The sequence below is a fragment of the Mustelus asterias genome, chromosome 5 (genome assembly GCF_964213995.1).
Source record: "Mustelus asterias chromosome 5, sMusAst1.hap1.1, whole genome shotgun sequence".
Classification (NCBI taxonomy): Eukaryota; Metazoa; Chordata; class Chondrichthyes; order Carcharhiniformes; family Triakidae; genus Mustelus; species Mustelus asterias.
In genome coordinates, this window is record NC_135805.1 from 142,089,705 (window position 1) to 142,114,568 (window position 24,864).

At 45.7% G+C, this 24,864-nt stretch overlaps 1 protein-coding gene across 2 annotated transcripts in view; it reads right to left on the reverse strand.

Annotated features, from left to right (window-relative positions):
- The window catches only part of elp3 (elongator acetyltransferase complex subunit 3), an 88,897-nt gene that overhangs the window by 50,188 nt on the left and 13,845 nt on the right, over positions 1–24,864 (reverse strand). For both annotated transcript variants that reach the window (XM_078213426.1, XM_078213425.1), the window contains exons 5-9: positions 21,798–21,861; positions 19,485–19,553; positions 17,958–18,112; positions 11,884–12,045; positions 7,869–7,995 (exon numbers count right to left, since the gene is read on the reverse strand). In XM_078213426.1, the coding sequence (XP_078069552.1) occupies positions 7,869–7,995; positions 11,884–12,045; positions 17,958–18,112; positions 19,485–19,553; positions 21,798–21,861 (577 nt within the window). The remainder of the gene's footprint in view (positions 1–7,868; positions 7,996–11,883; positions 12,046–17,957; positions 18,113–19,484; positions 19,554–21,797; positions 21,862–24,864) is intronic.

Sequence of the window (24,864 nt, forward strand, 5' to 3'; positions counted from 1 at the left end):
TCCTAGATCAATCTACTTGGCCTGGTCCTTGCCGTGTCAGTCACGTTCGCTTGTGTTTAACCTGAGCAAAATCCAACTCTTTAAATGGTCTGAGTATTTTCTCCTGTGGCCGGGCCTGGTTTATTTTATAGCTGCTTCCAAACTCGCTTATTAATCATCAACAATGCAGGAAAGATTTTCCATTACATTTTGAGATATTAAAAAGCCTTCAAACGGTCGTCTCTCAGAAATCCTGCACTTTGGTGAAATACAATACAAGCCATTAAATTCCACTAAACCCTCAAGTCAATTATATTCAAGAAAAACGCATACAGTTGGTATTGGTCTCACAGAATTGGACTCTGCCACAGCCCTACTTTCAATAGAAGTGTCTTTCATTACATTTTCCCCCTTTGTTCCTGTCTCCTGGTAGTTCACTGGATGATCCCTGGTATGGTGGAATCATAGAATCCTAACAATGCAGAAGGAGGCCATTCAGTCCATCGAATCTGCATCGACCACAATCCCACCCAGGCACTATCCCCATAACCCCATGCATTTACCCGAGCTAGACCCCTGACACTAAGGGGCAATTCAGCATAATCCACTTAACCCGCACATCTTTGGCCTGTGGGAGGAAACCAGAGCACCTGGAGGAAATCCACGCAGACACGGGGAGAACGTACAGACTCCACGCGGACAGTGACCCAAGCCGGGAATCGAACCCGGGTCCCTGGTGCTGTGAGGCAGCACTGCTGACCACTGTGCCACCGTGGGATTGTCTTATGAGGAAAGGTTAAGCAGGTTGGGACTCTACTCATTGGAATTTGGAGGAATGAGAGGTGATCTCACTGGAACATACAGGATTCTTAAGGGGCTTGACAGAGTAAATGCTGAGATGATGCTTCCCCTCAGGGGAGAGTCTAGGACCAGCGGGCAGTCTCAGACTAAAGGGGTGCCAATTTAAGACTGAGGGGAGGAGCGGTTTCTTCTCTCAGAGGGTTGAAAGTCTTTGGAACTCCTTGCCACAGCGAGCTGTGAGGCAGTCCTTGTGTATATTTAGGACTGAGATAGATAGATTTTTGATCAGTAAGGGTTACGGGGAAAGGGCAGGAAAGCGGATGTGAGGTATATTAGAGCAGCCATGATCCTGTTGAATGGCAGAGCAGACTTGAGGGGGTCAAACAGCCTACTCCTGTTCCTAGTTCTTACGGTCATATTATGCTTTTCCATCTTGCCTGTGCCTCCTTCTTTCTATGTTTTGTGTTAGTCTTCTTTCTCGGGTCTTTTTCTGACACTCTCTCCTCGTGACTCCTATTCTGTCAGTGTCTCAGTCACTTGAGCAATTTCTTTGAGTGCCTTTGCTTTTACACACAAGGATAAATCACAAAGTTGACATGCTGGCACAGCATATAATTAGAAAGGCAACTGTAATGTTGCAAGGCGGATGGAGTATAAAAATGGCAAAGCCTTGTTACGGCTGTACAGAGTATTTATGAGTACTGCATAAACTTTTGGTCTCCTTATTCAAGGAGGGATACGCTTGTATTAGAGTTCACAGAAGGTGCACTATGTTGTCTTATGAGGACAGATTGAGCCATTTGGGCCTATACTCATTGAAGTTTAGAAGAATGAAAAATGATCTAATTAGATACAAGACTCTGAGGGGGGGGATTGACAGGGTAGATGCTGAAAGGATGTTCCCCCACATGCAGAAACTAGAATCAGGAGACATGGTTTCAGAATAAGGGGTCTCTCATTTAAAATGGACATCAGGAGGAATTTCTCTCAGTCGTTAATCTTTGGAATTCTCCAGTCCAGAAAGCAGTGGAGGCGGAGTCATTGAATATATTCAAGCTGAGTTAGACAGTGTTTTGATCTACAAAGGAGTCAAAGGTCATGGGGTGGGGTGGAATTGAGGCTGTGATCAGATTGGTCATGGCATTATTGAATGGCAATGCAGACTCAAAGGGCTGAATGGCCTACTCTAGCTCTTATTTCTTACATTTTGCATTCCTTTATTTTCATTTCCTTTACAATTTTTAAATCAGCCGAAGTGATGTAGCCGCTAAAGGAATGGAACTTTTTAATCCCCTTTTTTTCATCTCTGGCATCCAAGTACAGTTCAAGTCAGGAACAGAATTAAAGGTTTCTTCACTCTGTCACATAGTTCTGAAGCACATCTTCAGAAAATTCCTACTGCCACGTCCCTGTTTTGTGACATTTTATTTTTCTAAGTGCAGCTTGGGGGGAGATTGCCAGCTTTGGAGCAGATTCGATGGCATTTGCCTTCACCGGACTGTTACAATGCAGATGGAGGCCATTTGGCCCATCATGTCTGCGCCGGCTCTTTGAATGGGCAACTCATCAAGTTTCTCCACCCTTTCTCCGGTAATCCTGCAAATGATTTCTTTACAAATAACAGTTGAATTCATTTGTGAACATTTCAGTTGAACCTGCCTTCACCCCACTCTCAGGCAGAGCATTCCAGATTCTAGCTACTCGCTGCATGAAAAAAGTTTTTCCTCATATCACAATTGCTTCTTTTACTAATTTTTTTAGATTTGTGCCTCCTCGTTCTTGAGCCTTTCACAAGTGGGAACAGTTTCTCCACATCTACCTACCTATCTCCATCACTCCAGACTCCTCATGATTTGAATACCATTATCAAGTCTCTAAGGAAAACTGTCCCAATTTCTCCAATCTATCTTCATAACTGAAGATTCCCGTCCCAGGAGAGGTGATGGGTGTAAGTGGCATTGTCGCTGGACTAGTAATCCTGAGATCCAGGGTATTGCTCTGGGGACCCAGGTTCAAATCCCACCATGGCAGGTGGCAAAATTTGAATTCAACAAAAAATATGGAATTAAAAGTCTAATGATGGCCGTTGTTGATGGTCGCAAAAACCCATCGGTTCACTCATGTTCTTTCGGGAAGGAAATCTGCCATCCTTATGCACTCTGGCCTACATGTGACTAAAAAGCCACAGCAATGTGGCTGAATCTAAAATGCCTTCTGAAATGGCCCAGAAAGACACTCAGTTCAAGGACAATTGGGGACGGGCAACAAATGCTGGCCCAGCCAGTGGTGCCCACATCCCAAGAATGATTTTTAAAAAATTCTTGTGAATCTTTTCTGCATTCTCCCCAATGTCTTCACATCCTCCTAAAGTGCAGCGCTCAGAACTGGATACAATACCCCAGCCGAGGCCAAACTAGTGACTTATACAAGTTCAGCATAACCACCTTGCATTTGTACTCTATGCCTCTATTAATAAAGTAAGAAGTCTCACAACACCAGGTTAAAGTCCAACAGGTTTATTTGGTAGCAAATACCAAAGCTTTCGGAGCTTGCTGCTCCTTCGTCAGATGGAGTTGAACCTGCCTTCACCTCACTCTCAGGCAGAGCATTCCAGATTCTAGCTACTCGCTGCATGAAAAAAGTTTTTCCTCATATCACAATTGCTTCTTTTACTAATTTTTTTAGATTTGTGCCTCTTTGTTCTTGAGCCTTTCACAAGTGGGAACAGTTTCTCCACATCTACCTTCTATCTCCATCACTCCAGACTCCTCATGATTTGAATACCATTATCAAGTCTCTAAGGAAAACTGTCCATCTGACGAAGGAGCAGCAAGCTCCGAAAGCTTTGGTATTTGCTACCAAATAAACCTGTTGGACTTTAACCTGGTGTTGTGAGACTTCTTACTGTGCTTACCCCAGTCCAACGCCGGCATCTCCACATCATGTCTATTAATAAAGCCTAGGATACTGTACGATTTATTGACCATGCTCTCATCAATGATTTTTACACACCCAGATCCCTCTGCTCCTGCATCCCCTTTAGAGATGTACCTGCTATTTTATGCTGTTCCTTCCATCCATTTCTCTGCATTCTCTGCCACTTGTCTGCTCATTCCAGCAACTGGTCTATGCCCTTTTCAAGTTTTACACTATTCTCCTCACAGTTTACAACGCTTCTGAGTTTTGTACCATCTGCAAACTTTGAAATGGTGCGCTGTATACCAAGCTCGGTCATTCATATAGATCAGCAAAAGCAAGGGTCCCAACACCGACCCCTGGAGAACCCCACTTCAAACCTTCCTCCAGCACGGAAAACATCCATTACTCTCTGCTTCCTGGCACTGAGCCAATTCTGTATACATGTTGCCACCGTCCCTTTAATTACATGATCTATGACTCTGCTCACTAGACTGTTGTGCAGCACGGTATCAAATGCCTTTTGTAAACCACATCAACAACATTGCCCTCATCAATCCTCTCTGTTACCTCTTCAGAAACACCAGCAAGTTAGTTAAACTTGATTTTCTCTTAAATCCTTAATTAATCACAAATGTCCATGTGACTATTAACTTTTTCCCAAATTATTGTTTCTAGAAGTTATCCTGACACCTTTTTCTAAACAAGGGTAGATTATTTGCAATTTTCCAGTCCTCTGGCACCAATCCTAAGTCTAAGGAAGACTAAGAAGTTATGGCCTGTACCCTTACAAATTCCACTCTTATTTTGTGCAGTATTCTTGGTTGCATCTCATCCGGTCCCAGTGTTTTATCAACAGGAAGTACGGATAGCAGACTTTGAATCCCTGCAGTGCAGAATATGTCTTCCTTTCCAATTTTAAACCTTTATAGTTTCTGAATTAACTCTTTTACCATGATCTCTGGAGCATCTTCTTCCTTGGTAAAGACAGATGCAAAGCATTCATTTAATACCCAAGTTTAATTATTCGTGTCACAAGTAGGCTTACATTAACACTGCAAAGAAGTTACTGTGAAAATCCCCTAGTCGGCACACCCGGCGCCTGTTCGGGTACACAGAGGGAGAACCTGACCAGCATGTCTTTTGAAGCTTGGGTCACTGCCTGTGCGGAGTCTTCGCATTCTCCCCGAGTCTGTGAGGGTTTCCTCTGGGTGCTCCGGTTTCCTCCCACAGTTCGAAAGACGTGCTGGTTAGCTGCATTGGTAATGCTAATTCCTCCCTCAGTGTACTGAACCGGCGCTGGAGCGTGGCGACTAAGGGGATTTTCATAGTAACTTCATTGCTGTGTTAATATAAGCCTACCTGTGACACCAATAAATAAACTTTAATGTGAAAAGGTGTAGTTGAGGTAGAAGATCAGTGATGATTAACTGAATAGCTAAGCAGTCTTTAAGGGCTGAATGGGATACTTATGCTCCTATTTCTTATGTTATGTTTTCTTCTTATGGTCAGTGAACTGAAGTCACTACTACTTGGAAATGGATGGAGGCAGGTTCATTTCACCGACAACACTTACAGCAGTCTCCATGTCCTTTTGAACAATTAACTCAAACCCAGGTACAAAGGTGCTACTTCCGATTCTACCAGACTTGACAAGTCTCTCATATTTCGAACAAGACTCACTCATTTGCTTACAAAACATAACATCTGGCACCTCTCACTCCACGGTACAAAATCAGCCTCACAGATTTTAAGCAGGTCTCACTCCACTGCAGTGCACAGTTTCACCCAGTGTGGATGAGACTGACTTATGTTTGTTTTGCCATCAGAATCTGGAGAAGCCATCCTCGCCAGAATGCCAGCATCTGTGCAAAGCAGTCTCACTTCAAGACAACACTGTAGTTAAAGTGTCAGCACAGTCTAAATGCGGAGCCTGACTTAGGATTGAAAAAAAAAACGTGGAATAAGCTCCCTGAGAAAACAGTCTCATCTCATTCACCTGTCAAATCCATCCTTGACGCCCCATTTACTTTCCACAGCTTTAGCATTGATGTGAAGCCAAAAACCATTCTCGCACTGACATATGGTGTGAAAATACTGTCAGGGTCTCTGGATTTATAATAAGTAATCTTCCTATTATAAAATCAATAAAAACAGGCTTACAAGAATCATATAGGAAGGCGAGGTATTTACTGCAGATTATAAATTGCATGAAAATTGCAAAAATGCTACGTGACCTGGCTTGCTTGGGGCATAAGTCTTGCATAGAAAAACACTACCAGAAAGGATCAGAGAAACATATTCAATTAAACCGAACTAAATGGTCGAATATTCCTCAGGGGACAAATCTTTTACAGTATCTGACACTGCATTTTTGAAAAGGTCGCCTAGCCGCTAACTAACATAACATGATAAGCACCGTGAATGTATAAATGTTAACGTGGTAAAAGCTAATGAAGCTGTCAGATTGTCATTAAAGACATGAGCTTTATCCAGAACTATGGTTGGGACCAAAAGGGCGGCACGGTAGCACAGTGGTTAGCACTGCTGCTTCACAGCTCCAGGGTCCTGGGTTCGATTCCCGGCTCGGGTCACTGTCTGTGTGGAGTTTGCACATTCTCCTCGTGTCTGCGTGGGTTTCCTCCGGGTGCTCCGGTTTCCTCCCACAGTCCAAAGATGTGCGGGTTAAGTTGATTGGCCAGGTTAAAAATTGCCCCTTAGAGTCCTGGGATGTGTAGGTTAGAGGGATTAGCGGGTAAATATGTGGGGTGGGATTGTGGTCGGTGCAGACTCGATGGGCAGAATGGCCTCCTTCTGCACTGTAGGGTTTCTATGAAATAGTGAACATCAGACTAGAAGCCAAACAATCAGGGATCTTTCAAGTGAAAAGAGGAGTATGAGAAGGCTGTATACTGTAGCCACAATTCATAGAATCCCTACAGTGCAGAAGGAGGCCATTCGGCCCATCGAGTCTGCACCCACCACAATCCCACCAAAGCCCTGCTCCCTTAACCCACATATTTACCCTGCTAATCCCCCTGACATTAAGGGTCAATTCAGTATGGTCAATCAACCTAAACCGCACATCTTTGGACTGTGAGGGGCAACCGGAGGACCCGGAGGACACTGGGAGAACGTGCAAACTCCACACAGACAGTGACCCGAGGTCGGAATTGAACCCGGGTCCCTGGCGCTGTGAGGTAACAGCGCTAGCCACTGCGTGCCGCCCAAATTATTCAATCAACTAAATTATTTAATCTGTACACAGAACAAATATTCAGAGAATTAGATGCACTTTCAGGGGTATAAATTGGAAGGAAGAACATTACAAACTTGCAGTGTGTTGACGACACAGAACTGGCAGAAGAAAGGCTCTGCAAAAGATCATAAATGAAGAAAGATCTAGACGTTTAGAATATGGTTTGAGTATGAACACCTAAAAGGCAAAAGCTATAGTAGTCAGAAGGAATTCTTTAGAATAAACTGGAGGGAAGATCGAAGTGGATGGTGTCACATTGAAATAATGAGATAAGATTGTCTATCTGGAACAAGTGATAACAGAAAATGGCAAATGCGATGCTGAAATCAGAAGGATCAAGATAGCCAGAAGTAATTTCATGAAGGATGTGTTAACAACAAGGAAATTTAAGCTGGTAACAAAGAAAAAAGATCACAAGATGCGGCATTTTATTCACTTTCTTGTCAGCCTCAGAAACGTTGACAATAAGTAAATATCTGTGAAAAAAATAGGTGCCTTTGAAATAGAGATGTTAAGACTTATGCTGAAAATTTTATATATAGACCACGATACAAATGATCAAAATTGCAATCAAAAGCCTCTGAAATGTAACATTCAGAAAAAGAAATGCCTGCATTTAGGCCATTTGATTAGAAAAAGTATTGAGATCTCATTGAGATCTTGAGGGCAAGAGAAAGAGGGATGAACCTTGGCATAGTTGGATGATGGACGTCACTTTTCAAGGAACCAGCAAAGGCATGATCGTCTCCTCCTGTGCTGTTGCAATGGTGCCAAGCGCAAGTCAGGGACACAGATTCATGTACGCTGAACTGGCCACTGTATTTTTTTTCTGGTTTATAATGAAGACAGTCTTGAATGGTGAAAACTATACTATTTACTTGGGCAAAGAAGGAGCCGGCTCATGGACACTTACAATGAACTGTTCGATGTCTCTCTCCAGGCCAACATTTGGAAGGTCAGGCATCATGTGTGCCACGACTTTAAAGCCGGCATCCTTAGCCAGCTGGAATGACTCACACACGGCCCTGACAGTGTGACCCCTGAGGAGAGAAAAGAAGCAAAGGGTTAGCCAGGCGCTAGTCAAGAGTTCTATCAGCAGGACACAGTCAAACAGCAAGGACTCAATGCCATTAGGATCCAAAGCAAACTTATGTTGAATTTTCTGCTTGTGTGTACCAATGACTTAAAACATTTTTTAAAAAACCACACTGCATATAGAATCATAGAATCCCTACAGTGCAGAAAGAGGCCATTTAGCCCATTGTGTCTGCATCGACAACAATCCTACCCAGTCCCTATTCCCATAACCTCACGTATTTACTCTGACACTAAGGGGCAATTTAGCACGGCCAATTAACCTAACCTGCACACCTTTGGACTGTGGGAGGAAACTGGAACATCCAGAGCAAACCCACGCAGACACGGGGAGAATGTGCAAACTCCACCCAGATCGTGACTCAAGCTCTGAATCGAACCCGGGTCCCTGGTGCTGTGAGGCAGCATTGCTAACCACTGTGCCGCCGTGCCGTTCATCTGACACTTCATTTATCATCTGACACTTATTTTGATCTTAAATCAGTCTTACTTTAATCAAATCCCTGTTTCGGCTGTGGGTTGATGCAACTTGTCATTGTGCCTAGGGTGGCACGGTGGCCAGCACTGCTGCTCACAGCGCCAGGGACCCGGGTTCGATTCCGGCCTTGGGTCACTGTCTGTGCGGAGTTTGCATGTTCTCCCCGTGTCTGCGTGGGTTTCCTCCACGTACTCCGGTTTCCTCCCACAGTCTGAAAGACGTGCTGGTTAGAGGCATTGGCCATGCTAAATTCTCTCTGTGTACCCGAACAGGTGCCGGAGTGTGGTGACTCGGGAATTTTCACAGTAACTTCATTGCAGTGTTAATGTAAGCCTATTTGTGACTAGCAAATAAACTTTAGCTTTTTCTTTAGAAAGTGATGTCACCTTTCTCCACACACATGCTGCTCCTGCTAGACATAAACATAGATCCTCACTTTGTACTCAGCTCCTATCTGTATTGCTCAGTTGTTGCATGTGTAGACAAGGTTTGCCTCACCAGGGGTAGTATCTAGACTAGTCGCTTTCAAAGTGGAGGTTGCGACCCGTGTGCGGGATGTTGGAAATGGGTCACTAAAAATTATCACCAAAGATTGCCTCGCCTTTTCCCCCATTTTCTCTCTGGGTAAATTCTTGCTGCAGTACAGAGTATGACCACAAGAGGCAGGAATAAACAGATCAACACACCCTACATGTATGTGCACTTGGTGTCAAGCCTCCTGTACGTACATGCGCTCATTTTATTTATTAGTGTCACCAATAGGCTTACATTTACTGTTATGAAGTTACTGTGAAAATCCCCTAGTCGCTACACTCCGGCACCTGTTCGGGTACACTGAGGGAGAATTTAGCATGGCCAATACACCTAACCAGCACGTCTTTCAGACTGTGGGGGGAAACCAGAGGAACCCCATGCAGACACGGGGAGAGTGTGCAGACTTCGCACAGACAGTGACCCCCAAGCCAGGAATCGAACCCGGGGTCCCTGGCGCTGAGAGTCAGCTAACCACTGTGCCACCATGCTGCCCCGCGCCAAGCGTCCTGCACGTACGCGCACTCGGCGCCAAGCGTCCCGCACGTACGCGCACTCGGCGCCAAGCGTCCCGCACGTACGCGCACTCGGTGCCAAGCGTCCCGCATGTACGTGTACATGGTGTCAATTTTCTTTCTCTTTCTTGTAAGCCAATTCTAAACATAGATTGCTTTGTTACGCGAAAGACAGAGCCAGGTACACCAATAATCAATAAACCTACTGACCACGTTCACGTATCTGATCTGTCAGAGAGAGCGACAGCTACTCTGCTGTGTCCACAACAGGACAGAGCAGTACTAATGTTAGCTTTGAATAGAGCGCCAGGGCCTCCGCTGAACAGCAAAGAATAAACTAAAATCAGGAACAAGGCAGTATGAAGATGGTTTTTCTGAGGTATGGTTTTGTCAATTGAGCCAATGCAAATTAGGATGCAGAGTCCATGCGTGTTATATGCGGGGAAATACTGGCAACTGAGGGGTTAAAACCCTTGAAACTGCAATTAGCTGAGCAAAAAGAGACAGAGTGGGGACATAGGCAGGTATTCAAATTGATAGGATTTGTATTGGGGCTTACTGCATTCATCAGTGATGGGATAGAACGCCACATGTCCAGGTTGTCAATGCTACAAAGTTAGATGGGCATTGTAAGTAATTTAGATGGAAGCATGAAGTCACAAAGAGGTATTAATAGATTAACTAAATGACCAAAACTGCGGTAAATGGGCAAATGCAAGAGCAGCCACTTTGGACAGATCAAGGTAATTTCTTATTGGTGAAATGCTAGACGCAGTGGAAATCCAGAGACTCAGGGATTATTAAAAGGTGATGAACAGGTACAAAAAAAAACCCACTGAAATGCTGGCCCTTATGTCGAGATGACTAGAATACAAGAGGTTCAAAGTTATGCTTCAGCTGCACAAAGTTGGGGTGGCACAATGGTTAGCACTGCTGCCTCACAGCGCCAGGGACCTGGGTTCAATTCCCGGCTTGGGTCACTATCTGTGTGGAGTTTGCACGTTCGCCCCGTGTCTGCGTGGGTTTCCTCCGGGTGCTCCAGTTTCTTCCCACAGTCTGAAAGATGCGCTGGTTAGGTGCAATGGCCATGCTAAATTCTCCCTCAGTGTATCCGAACAGGCCCCAGAGTGTGGCGACTAGGGGATTTTCACAGTAACTTCATTGCAGTGTTAATGTAAGCCTACTTGTGACAATAATAAATAAACTTTAAACATCCTCGTTAGAACATAAACAGAGTGATCTGAGAGTGCTGAATAATATGTGGACACCAATGATTCAACTCTGAGGAGGGATTATGCTAACTTGGGTTGTATTTTGGAATTCAGAAGATCAAGGGATGACCAAAGTTTTCAAGATATTAAGGGAAACTGTGTAATAACGGCGAGGATAATGGAGTGATCCGTGCCGGGGTCTCAGGTGTGCTTCACACTTCAATCCTCCCACACTCATTGACTTTATTGGAAGGCCGAAATATGCTGGTAAGCCCAGCTTCAGAGGCTGGACGATCACATGACAAACTTGCTAATGAGATTGAAATCCAGTCAATCTCAAACTAACCGGTGTGTGGCAATAGACAGTGACTGAAATGATTGCCAGCACACTATTTTCCCGGATCGGGGCGAGATGGGAAAACTGTCTGCTATATATGCTGACCAGGAGTCATAGCCTAAGGTTTAGAACCAAGCCTTCCAGAAGTAAAATTAGGGAACGCATCTCTACACCAAGGGTGGTGGAAGTTTAGAGCTCTCTTTTACAAGGAAACATTGACGTTAGGTCAGGGTAGTGCGGGAGGGTGTTTCTCCTGATTCGGGTGCCTAGAACTGGGGGTCACAGTCTCAAAATAAGGGATCTGCCATTTAGGACTGAGGGGGGGAGAAATTGCTTCAGTCAAATGGTTGTGAATCTTTGGAATTCTCCATCCTAGAAGACTGTGAAAGCTCAGTATTTGAGTCTATTGAAATCAGAAATCAATGGATTCTTGTGTATTGAGGGAATGAAGGGGATAGTGTAAGGTGGTGGTGTTGGGCCATAATCTTCCTGAATGGGATAAAAGACCTGAATGGGCCTCTCCAACTCCTATTTCACACATTCTTAATCGGTAATTTTAAATCTGAGATTGATTTTTTTTTTAGAGAACAGAAATTATGAAGGATCGTGGAGTAAGGGTTGACATATAGTGAGGCCACAGATTAGCATGATCTTACTGAATGGCGCAACAGGCTCGAAAAGCTAAATGCCCCATTCCTATTTTCCATGTGGCAATTTTAACAACACCAAAGTCAAACATCTGCGTTCTGAACCACACCCACCTGTTGGTGTCTCTGGCCACGTCCTCGTAGACGCTCTGCACCCCGATCTCCAGCCGTGTGCAGCCATATTGCAGCATGTCACTAAGATGGCGCTTCAGGCAGTAATCTGGTCTGGTCTCGATGGTGATCCCAACACACTTGGTATTGCTGCGCTCAGAGTACCTGAAATCCATCGATCCAAAGGTTATCTGGTGAGTGGTACTTTCAAAATAAGGAGCGGCGAGGCTACATCCACCACATACACATCAAGGTGCACAGTCACCACCATGGTCAGGACTCATGAAAAGCACTTAGTTAAAAACAATTAAATATCGCTCAGGGCGAATGGGGGGGAAAATATTCCATTGTTAGTAATCTTCCCTCCGTGGGGCATCTTTCATTAAGCAAACAGCTTTTAATTTATCTGTTGCGAGGGTGGAAGACCAGCTCGAGGCCACTCTATCCATTCCTTTGTGCAAACTAACTCAATCTAATGGCATCACCTAACTCAGCCTTGGCCGCTGCCAATCAATGGCAGCAATACCTTACAGCACCTTTCACACGACAGAGTGAAACACCCCGAGGGGCTTCACACAACAGAGTGAAACACCCCGAGGGGCTTCACACGACAGAGTGAAACACCCCGAGGGGCTTCACACAACAGAGTGAAACACCCCGAGGGGCTTCACACAACAGAGTGAAACACCCCGAGGGGCTTCACACGACACAGTGAAACACCCCGAGGAGCTTCACACGACAGAGTGAAACACCCCGAGGGGCTTCACACGACAGAGTGAAACACCCCGAGGAGCTTCACACGACACAGTGAAACACCCCGAGGGGCTTCACACGACAGAGTGAAACACCCCGAGGAGCTTCACACGACAGAGTGAAACACCCCGAGGGGCTTCACACGACAGAGTGAAACACCCCGAGGAGCTTCACACGACACAGTGAAACACCCCGAGGGGCTTCACACGACAGAGTGAAACACCCCGAGGAGCTTCACACGACAGAGTGAAACACCCCGAGGAGCTTCACACAACAGAGTGAAACACCCCGAGGAGCTTCACACGACAGAGTGAAACACCCCGAGGGGCTTCACACGACAGAGTGAAACACCCCGAGGAGCTTCACACGACAGAGTGAAACACCCCGAGGAGCTTCACACAACAGAGTGAAACACCCTGAGGGGCTTCACACGACACAGTGAAACACCCCGAGGAGCTTCACACAACAGAGTGAAACACCCCGAGGGGCTTCACACGACAGAGTGAAACACCCCGAGGAGCTTCACACGACAGAGTGAAACACCCCGAGGAGCTTCACACAACAGAGTGAAACACCCTGAGGGGCTTCACACGACAGAGTGAAACACCCCGAGGGGCTTCACACGACAGAGTGAAACACCCCGAGGGGCTTCACACGACAGAGTGAAACACCCCGAGGGGCTTCACACGACAGAGTGAAACACCCCGAGGGGCTTCACACAACAGAGTGAAACACCCCGAGGGGCTTCACACGACAGAGTGAAACACCCCGAGGGGCTTCACACGACAGAGTGAAACACCCCGAGGGGCTTCACACGACAGAGTGAAACACCCCGAGGGGCTTCACACGACAGAGTGAAACACCCCGAGGGGCTTCACACGACAGAGTGAAACACCCTGAGGGGCTTCACACGACACAGTGAAACACCCCGAGGAGCTTCACACGACAGAGTGAAACACCCCGAGGGGCTTCACACAACACAGTGAAACACCCTGAGGAGCTTCACACGACAGAGTGAAACACCCCGAGGGGCTTCACACGACAGAGTGAAACACCCCGAGGGGCTTCACACGACAGAGTGAAACACCCTGAGGGGCTTCACACGACAGAGTGAAACACCCCGAGGGGCTTCACACGGTGAGACATCAGACAAAAAATTAACACCAAGCCAAAATATTAAGACAAGTGCTGAGAGCACTCAAAAAGCTTGGGCAAAGAGATAGATGTGAAAGTCTTGAAGGTGGAGAGAGATGGAAGAGAGGGAAGATTTCAGAAGGGAATTTCAAGCCTGAAGGATTAAATTAGGGATGCATCCTTTCCAGGGAATTGAAGCTTTTTAAAGGGGCAGGAACTTTGTGGGTGGAATTTTCCAGCCGTGCTCACCCCTAGACTGGAAAATCCCACCCGAGATCAATGGACCTTTACATGGTCCTGTCCCGTCGCTACGATTCCTGTGGCGGGCGAGGTGGGAAAATTCCGTCCTGTATGTCAGTGGGAACAGGGAGGGTAGTGAGTGAATGGAACCTGATTCAAACGGCAGAGACTTACATAAGTTTATGTTCACAGAGCACTTACAACTGGCTGCTAAATGGAAGCAAAATTATTTGTGACGGGCAGGTTAACTGGTGCGATACAATGCTCCCTCATTTTGAAGTAACACACTGGATGTGCCATAGGGTGGGGTCTGCACAGGGACAGTCAGCACCACTGATGAGTATCAGCAAGTCTCAGAGGGAATGCTGGAACACGACATGCGATAGAGAATACTGAGCGGAGACTCGCTTGCTGTTGCTTTGCAGTGAACCTTTCACATTCAACCCATTCACACATTGCTGGCTGTTGGAATGACTGATCAGCTCTTACCCCCCCATCCAGCCTACTGCTCTCCTGTCTAATTTACCCACAATAACCACACTCATTGATGCTACATTAAAAAGCTATTACTAAGAGGGCAAACACTAAAAATATCTCATTGAATACAAGACCATAAAAAGATCTGTTTTAATAAATACTTCACCAATCAATATTCAATCTGAACATGGTTAAGTAGAGCAGGTGCTGGAATGGAAGTTTGTTAGAAATCGCACAGCACAAACATGACCTCCTCGATGAGAATGATGATTAACATCGCACTGGTCACTTGGCTGCGGGACTGTGGCAATGCCCCTTCTCCCAGTCAATGTTTCAGGGCTGTTCCATGGGGATTGGAACGGGCAATGCTTCCGGACAATGGTATCATCCCATCTCAAATTCCTGCCACTTCATCTTTGTCGCCTTGCACCCGATCTCCCCTCTTCACAACGCCTTCCCAGCCAGGAACACAGACTTCCCAATTCACAGCTGGTCCAACACATGGACAATCCTTCAGGGAGTATCGCCTGGGGATTAATATCCAGACTGCTCCCTGGAAGCCCTCCTGTCCAGAGGGGAGATCAAAGCAACAAAGATAAAATGGCAAAAATGTAAGATGGGGTGGGCCCCATTGGCCTGAAGCATTGCAGACAGACCGAGAACAACCACCGACTCTTGTCAAGGGGTCAGTTTCTAGACAGCTCCCTGGACAGTCTGGTCAGGGGATGGCACGGCGACACAGTGGTTAGCACTGCTGTCTCACAGTGCCAGAGACCCGGGTTCAATTCAGACCTTGGGTGACTATCTGTGTGGAGTTTGCACATTCTCCCCGGTGTCAGTCTGGGGTTCCTCCAGTTTCCCCCCCACAGTCCAAAGATGTGCGGGCTAGGTGGATTGGCCATGCTCAACTGCCCCTTAAGAGTCCCAAAATGTGCAGGTTAGGTGGATTAGCTATGGTAAATGCACAGGGTTATGGGGATAGGGCAGAGGGAGAGTCTGAGGGGATGCTCTTTCAGAGAGTCGGTGCAGGTTCGATGGGCCGAATGGCATTTTCTACACTGCAGGGATGTTATGTTTAGACTGCAGCCTGGATGGTCTCAGCCTCCAGGGGATCTGTGGCTGGGTTCTGTGTATATACTGATCTCTGGATACCTTCTCCAGGACTACTCTTTGGACCGAACACCTGTCCAAGGTTCTGTGTCTAGACTGCTCTCTGAACTGTCTCCCTCTTGTTTCCAATATGCCATGTCCAAGTTTGAAATGTACAATTCTAAAGATCTCCTGTGAACTCAGGGTCCAGTGTAGAGAATGTGTGTGGAATTCACCCTCTTATAGTTGTTGGTTCCCTAATCCCCCACCCCCTGTGCCCACCCCCCACACGCCCCACACTCTACTGCCTTGCTCAGGAAATTCCTATCATTCCAATTCAGCAAGCAGAATCTAAACCCACGTTCAAAAAGCTCCTCAAAGTCAACCTTCCAAACATGGGTGTGGGCATTGCTGGCAAGGCCAACATTTGAACAGAGTGGCTTGACACACTATTTCAGAGGGCAGTTTACGAGTCAACCACATTGGTGTGTGTCTGGAGTCACATGTAGACCAGGGAAGGACTGTGGATTTCCTTCCTTAAAAGGATATTAGTGAATCAGTTGGGTTTTTAAGAGTATCGATAGTGGTTTCATGGTCACCATTGCTGGGACTAGCTTTCCAGTTCCAGATTATTGATTGAATTTCAATTCCACCGGCTCCCATGGTGAGTTCCCAGATCATTAGCTTGGGCCTCTGGATTACAAGGCTAGTGACGTTTGCACTACACCACATTCTCTTCCTTATTGCACTGCTCTCTGACATGTCTTTCTGCACATGGGCAGTGCTATTTAAATGCATGTACTCACGGCTCCACCTTAAGTGTCACAAAGCTACCGTTGCTTCTGATTAACTCCCAGTGCCCTGTCTGAATAAGGAAAGGCGATTTTTGTATCTCTTCCCCCAATGGAAGGTGGAAGAGAGAATGCCCGGGGTGCGTGGGGTTTTTAATTATGCTGGCTGCTTTCCCCAGACAGCTGGAGGTGTAGACCGAGTCAATGTTTGGACAGCTGAGGCAAATGTACTTCATGTTCCTTCTGTTATTGGACAGAAATGAGCTACTAGACCTTCATAGGAGAAAGCGCCACCAAGTTTAACCGTGCAAACTGCTCCCCACCTCCGTGGGTGTGTCTGGGGAAAGCAGACAGCTGATCCATTGAGGATTCCAGGGATGGGGGGGGGGGGGGGGGGGGGGGAAGAGAAAAAACAAAGTGTAAATGGCAACAGCGTGAGTGATGGGAAGAGCACGGTGACAATGGGACATAACTACCAGTTGAATCAAAGTGTTTTATGAGAGATTTTTTCAGTGTAGTCACTGTTGTACTGTTGGAAAGTACGTGCACAGCAAGCTCCCATAAACATAGCAATGTGATAATGACCAATTAATCTGTTACTGTGGTATTGACTGAGGGATATAAATTGGCCAAGACATCAGGAATAACTCCCCGATCTTCTTTGAAATGTGTTTTGGGATCTTTTGCATCCAATTTAGAGGGTAGATGGATCCTCATTTTAACATCTCATCCAAAAGACATCTGACAATGCAACATTCCCTCAGTACTGCACTGAGGGGTCAGCCTGGGTCTTTGTGCTCAAGTCCTGAAACAGAACTTGAATACAAACCTGGTGACAGAGCCAAGTGCGCTACCAACAGAGTCTCGACTGATACCGAGGATGGAGCAGACATCTGACAGGATAACAACGCAGCACGACAGGGAGAGGGGGCAAAGAGAGATAGAAAGTGACAAAAATAGGGTTAGGGAGAAAAAAAAGAGATGCAGAGAAAGAAAAAGGGTCCTTAGCTAGCTGGATGTGTGAAGCTGCAAGACTACAGCTAGCCGACTGCCTGTAGCTGCAAGGGTACACAGCTGGGTGGACATGAGCAGCTGCAAGGGTACACAGCTGGGTGGACATGAGCAGCTGCAAGGGTACACAGCTGGGTGGACATGAGCAGCTGCAAGGGTACACAGCTGGGTGGACATGAGCAGCTGCAAGGGTACACAGCTGGGTGGACATGAGCAGCTGCGACAGTGTGTTACTGTGTCAGTCCTGAAAGAAATTGGCAAACCACTGCCAGGATCTGCAAAAGGTCCACACACACACACACACACACACACACACACACACACACACACACACACGAGGGTAGGTTACCCTCTGCTGGAAACAAGTAGCTACTGCAGGAAAACTAACGTCCAATCACTGACTGGGTGAAGCTTTCCAAGGATGAACGGTAAGGCTCTGTTGGAGCGGTGAGATTCTGTTAGTGCAGCACCCAGCAGATTGTGTTAAACCAACAGCGTACCAGCCCTGGTGACACAGTCATCATAGTCAAGTGAGAGGTTTTCAATTCCATCATCTCAAGACTCTTTGAACTAGTTACTTACTTGACAGCCTCTGCTACGCTGTTGGAGGTGTGCCCAGACAGGGCATCGTGCAGGTTACGGATGAAGTAATCCCTGTATTCTTCTGGTAACGCCATAAACGTCCCTCCCATCACAATGAACTCAACCTTGTCCACACTGTGTCCCAGTTGTTTCAGCTAAACGAGATTGAGACGGGGGAAAGGGAACGGGGGAAACATCACTTTGGAAAGACCTGTGTAAATTACTGTGTAATCACAATACTGAAAGTCTTCCACATGCTCTCACTCCCTGTAAATATCCCTTACGTCCAGTAACACAGTCCCATTTTCATCTCAACTCCTCGCCAGGCCTACACAGACCTGCAAAATCTATATTACCTACTTGCTGCTGAAAACCCTCGACAGGGAGGTTACTGAGATTCTGTTTCCCCTGGGTGGAGAGTCTAGGGCTAAGTGGCCCAATCTCTGGATAAGAGGTCAGTCACTTAGGACTGAGATGAGGAGAAATTTATTCACTCAGGTTTGGTATTCTTTACAGCATGGGGCTGTGGATATTCAGTCACTGAGTGTACACAGGGCCAAAAGCGATAGATTTTTGACTCTTAATGGAATCAAGGTATATGAGATTGGACAGGAACACAGAGTTAAGATCAAAGATCAGTGTGATCTTATTAAATGGTGGAGCAGGTTCAAGAGTCTGTGTGGCCTACTTCTGCTCCTATTTCTTACGTCCTTTCAACAGATCCTCTCAGTCACTGATCACAAAACAGCAGTGGGTCATCAACCAAGGTCTCTCCACTTCCTCCATTAACCTTCTCTAGACTTTTTAGTACTTGTCTTTATACTGCATTTTCCTTTATAAAGATCCACGTTTTTTATATTTTAAACTTCTTTTTTCTCTTCTCTGTTGAAAGCAGCTGAGCCCACCAGACATATGAAGAAATCACCGGGGCAGGTGCCAAAAAAAGCGACTTAAAAGTTTAAAAGTTATTTATTTTACAAATAAAGCTTACATTGACACTGCAATAAAGTTACTGTGAAATTCTCGTAGTCGTCACACTCCTGGCACCTGTTCGAGTCAATGCACATCTTTCAGACTGGGAGGAAACCGGAGAGCCCGGATAAAACCCACGCAGACATGAGGAGAACGTGTAGACTCCGCACAGACAGTGACCCAAGGTGGGAATCAAAAATGGGTCTCTGGTGCTGTGAGGCAGCAATGCTAACCACTGTGCCACCGTGCCGCCCTCTGCTTGACCTTGATGTCAAACACATTTACGTATCCAATCACCTCATAACAATGATAGCAGTTCCCCCTTTGATGATTAAAAGTTGATTAGTAAAAGCACAACTTTACAAACTCTCAGGGTTTGGAAGTGTGACATTAAACGCAGGCTGGTGGGACCAAACTCTCAGTACTTGGCTCTTTCACCTGGTCGACAATGCCCTTCACTAATAATCCTCTCTGAAACCATCTCACAATCTGGGGCTGGACTAAAACACTAGCAGTCGAGGGAAGTTTGATTATTGACGGCAGACTTGTACGTACCTGCTCCACGCGGTGTCTTGTCTGTAAGTAGGGGTCGTATCTTGCACGAATGGCCCTCATCGAGGTTGGCTGTTTAAAGGAATAAAGATAAATATCTAATGCAGCCAAATTCCTGAAAATAAAGTTCTCCGAGATTAATTTTCTTTATGGGGACAATTCATAACCTGCTCCCCCCCACCCCCATCCTATAAGGATAGGAACTTATATTTTAATATGAAAATTATTTAACGATTGCATTCAGGCTGGGTTACACTTTATATTCCACCTGCTCTGTGCAAAGATACACACACACTCCCAAGTCATTTTGCAACTTTTTGGACTATTATCTCTGTGGGACTATTTTGTGTGGAAATGCCACTGAGGCTGGAGAGGATTGGTGCTGGGGGAAATATGACAAATGGGGAATAAACCAAAAAGGGGAAGACAGAGTGAGAGACCGATGGAAAGAACATAGTTAGACACAGGATCCAAAAAGCAAATGAGCATGCCCATAGCTATGGAAATAAAGTGGAGATGTTGGTGTTGGACTTGGGTGGGAACAGTAAGAAGTCTCACAAACCCAGGTTAAAGTCCAACAGGTTTATTTGGAATCATGAGCTTTGGAGCGCTGCCCCTTCATCAGGTGAGTGGAGAGTTGGGTTCACAAACACGGCATATATAGACAAAGAGACAATTGCAAGATGATCGTTGGAATGCGAGTCTTAACAGGTAATCATGTGTCTACGGGTACGGACAATGCGAGTGGAGAGAGGGATAATTAAAGGGGTGTGACTTGTCTCAAGCCAGGACAGTTAGGAGGATTTTGCAAGCCTAGGCCAAATGGTGGGGGTTACATGTGAGGTGACATGAACCCAAGATCCTGGTTGAGGCCGTCCTCATGTGTGCAGAACTTGGCTGATGGAATCACGAGCTTTCGGAGTTAAATAAACCTGTTGGACTTTAACCTGGTGTCGTGAGACTTCTTACTATGGAAATAAAGGAAGGGTTTACCTGTCGCCGGGTGCACTGAAGGGCTAACATGAGAGTTGTTACTGAAAGCTTACACAGAGATTCAAGAGCAGACCCTGTGTTGGTGGGGCTTTCGAGGTGGCCGGGTACCGTCAGAAATTTTAGACAATACAAGACTCACGAAGCCAGTGTCTCAATTTAAAGATATAACCATTATTTTGATCTGTGGGGGCTGGGAGAAATCAAAGGGTCGCGACAGCTCCCGAGTTGGAGCAGCTGGACCTCTCCAATTAATTTCAATGTATACAATTCAAAACAGATCAATTATAGATTTTCTTATCAATTACTCCCGTCTTTCATTCGCTTTAAATCAATCATCTTCAACAATAATACCTATCATATACTTTAGCCAATCTCATCCTACCCTCGGGCATAATGGCATTTCTTAGTCCTTAAATCCGGACACTTCCTCCCATTTTGGCTAACTCAACATCCTGTATCTCTTGGTAACCAGGTGCCAACCACAAAGTTCGAAGGGTACATTCCCGTAAATTCCCCTACAGGTCACTGCCAAACCAGATTAACACCCGATTTCACATCTGGGCATGCATCCATCTTATCTGGACAGTGAATAAATCCCATTCATGAAGTTTGATTAAGTGTTCTGAATGTTACCATTAGAAACTCTACAGATATTTCCAAGGCTTCAATATTCCCTTAGAACATGGCTTTGTCCGAATGTCCTTTACCATGATGCTTTGCAGCAATCTGCCTTTGAACAATGATTCTTAAAAATACATTAATACATTCAAAATATTAGCAAATGTGTTTTTAAATCATAATCACTTGTTTAAATCTCTTACTGCATTTCATATAAACTGCTTTCTTGTTTGCTTATAAATGTGTTTTAAAATCATTTAACTCAATGCTGGTAGTTCTGTCAGTGTCTTAAATGGTTTAAAAATCTTTACTAACCTATTAGGATTTTTCCCCTTACACCCTGCGATGGGCTAAAAGCGGGCAAATGGGAGTAGTTTCGTTTAGGAAGCTTGGTCAGCATGGACGAATTGGGACGAAGGGCCTCTTCCCATGCTGTATATCTCTACAACTCTGACAAGGATATGATATTGTTGTGGTGATACTCTGATGCAGGCTGAAGTTGCTTAATAAACCCAGCAATTTATAATTACTGATCAGGAAATGTTATCCTTTCATTAAAACATTTCTCAGGTTCTTGGCTGGAAGCAGACACCTTTTTTTTGTTTTCCAGAACATATAATTGAGGGTCAGGAGGGCAAGAATTACTGACACCAAGTTATACAAAAAAATGATTGTTGATTCCTTGTAACACAAGAGCTTCCTTACCTCGTATCCCGTGTACGACTGGGTTGAATATTCAAAGTCTGAATCTGGGCCCCCTGGGCAGTATCTGGAATTCACAAAATACGTTTTAGACCTAAATGTGTTTTTGCTTCGTTGGAGAGCCCGTTTCCCCTGAAAAGCCAAAGTGTGGGCGGGCGATAGAGTGGTAGGCACGTCTGATATTTGTGTTGCAGTGGTCTCGGGTGTTTGGGCCTCTGGTGGAACAGGTGACGTGTTGGTGGTAACTTGGCAGTACGCTCGAGCTTGGCCTGATTGAAGTCCCCAGCCACGATGAACAAGGCTTCGAGATGTTTCGACTTTGAGGAGCAGGAAAGAGGTCTCATCAAAATAATGAGCTTGGGAAAATAGCTAAGACAGAAAGCTTTACAAGGACAGGGGATTCTGGACAGCAGGGTATCTTGGCAGTAAGTGAGGTAGCAGTGCAGTGGGCCCAGGTTTGACGGGCAGAGAAATCCAAAAGCTCTTTCTGTTTGTGTTGAAGGTGAGCAGTTGGGAGTTGGGAAGAGTTTTGAGGAGACGATTTCCTGTGAAGGAGTGATGGCTGGAGATTGAAGTAAAATCTTATGAGTTTTTCCAATATTTCAGCAGCAAATAACAGAATTCAACCTTTCCACAATTCCAGTGGGTATTGTATACATATAATCATACATAGAAAATCGAAGCAGGAAAAGGCCATTTGGCCCTTCTTGCCTGCTCTGGCATTCATTTTGATCCTGGCTGATCATCAAATTCAATTCCCTGATCCTGATTTCGCCCCATATCCCCTTAGCCCCAATTTCCTTCTTAAATTCAGACAACATTTTGGCCTCAACTATTTTCTGTGGTAGTGAGTTCCACTCTCTGGGTGAAGAAATATCTCCTCACCGCAGTCCTAAAAGGTTTACTCCTTATCCTCAAACTATGATCCCCAGTTCTGGACTCCCCCACCATCAGAAACATTATTTCTGAATCTACCCTGTTTAATCGTGTCAGAATTTCGTAAGTTTCTATGAAATCCCCCTCACTCTTCTAAACTCCAATGAATATAATCAACAGAGTCTATTTTCATATGACAGACCTGCCATCCCAGGAATCAGCCTGGTAATCCTTTGCTGCACTCCCCCTATAGCAAAAACACCCTTCCTCTGATACGGACACCAAAACTGCACACAATACTCCAGGTGTGGCATCACCAACGCCCTATACAATTGCAGCAAAACATCCCCATTCCCATGTTCAAATTCTCTCGCTTTTAAGGCCAACATACCATTTGCCTTCTTTACTGCCTGCTGTTCCTGTGCACTTACTTTCAGCAACTGATAGACGAAGGCACCAAGGTCTCGCTGAGTATCCACCTCTCTCAAATTACACCCATTCAAATAATAATCTGCCTTCCTATTATTGCTACCAAAGTGGATAACCTCACATTTCCACATTCTATACTGCACCTGCCACGCAGATGCCCACACATTCAGCCTGTCCAAATCACACTGAAGCATCTCTACACCCTCCTCACAGCTCACCCTCCCACCCAACTTTGTATCGTCTGCAATTCTGGAGATAATACATTCAGTTTCCTCTTCCTGATCATTAATATATCATGTGAACAGTTGGGGTCCTAGCACAGATCCCTGCAGAACCCCACTAGTCACTGACTGCCAATCAGAAAAAGCTTCATTTGTTCCAACTCTTTGCTTCCTGTCTGCTAACCAGCTTTCTATCATCTCAAGATACTACCTGCAACCCCATCTACTTTAACTTTACACAGTAATATGCTATTTGTGACCTTCTGAAAGTCTAAATAGATCACAATCACCAGGTCTTCACTTGTCAACTCTACTAGTTACATCCTCAAAGAATTCCTGTAGATTCACCCAGCACAATTTCCGCTTTGTAAATTCATGCTGTCTGATCCGGTAGAAGCGGCTGAGGGACTTCACTGGTGCATTCTGGGAGACGTCAGGCCAGCAACATCTACCAAGAAGTGGGAAGCGGAAGATCTGGTGTCAAGGAGCAGTAAGCCCCAAACACTACATTAGTGTTTCTCTCCCTCCCCCTCTGACGAAAAAAAAAGGCCACTGTGAGAAGGTAAAAGTGGAGGTAAGAGTTTTATAAATTTTCTTAAAATAATTGAATTGGTGTTCGAAATGTCGGTCAGTGGAGTTAAGTGCTGTGCTTGTGAGATGTGGGAGATCTGTGACGCTTCCAGCTTCTTGGATGACTACGTCTGCAGGAAGTGCACCCAATTGCAGCTCCTTACAGGCCGCATGGATAGGTTGGAGCAGCAGCTGGATGCACTTAGGAGCATGAAGGAGGCGGAAAGCGTTATAGATAGGAGCTTTAGAGACATGGTCACACCGAAGGTGCAGGCAGATAGATGGGTGACCGCCAGAAGGGGCAGGCAGTCAGTGCAGGAATCCCATGTGGTCGTCCCCCTCTCTAACAGGTATACCATTTTGGATACTGTTGGGGAGAATGGCCTATCAAGGGATAAAAGCAGCAGCAGCCAGAGCAGTGGCATCATAGCTGGCTCTGATGTTAAGCAGGGAGGGACAAAGAGGACTAGAGCAATAGTTATAGGGGACTCTATGGTTAGGGGTGCAGATAGGCGCTTCTGTGGACATGAAAGAGACTCCAGGAAGGTATGTTGCCTCCCTGGTGCCAGGGCGTCTCTGAATGGACAGAAAGCATTCTGAAGGGAAACGGTGAACATCCAGAGGTTGCGGTACATATTGGTACTAACGACATAGGCAGGAAGAGTGATGAGGTCCTGCAGCAGCAGTTTAGGGAGTTAGGTAGAAAGTTAAAAAGCAGGAGGACCTCTAGGGTTGCAATCTCAGGATTACTCCCTGTGCCACGTGCCAGTGAGGCTAGGCATAGGAAGATATTGCAGCTCAACACGTGGCTAAACAGCTGGTGTAAGAGGGAGGGTTTCAGATATCTGGACCATTGGGGTCTCTTCCGGGGCAGGTGGGACCTGTACAAGGAGGACGGGTTGCATCTAAACTGGAAGGGCATAAATATTGTGGCCGGGAGGTTTGCGAGTGTCACACAGGAGGATTTAAAATAG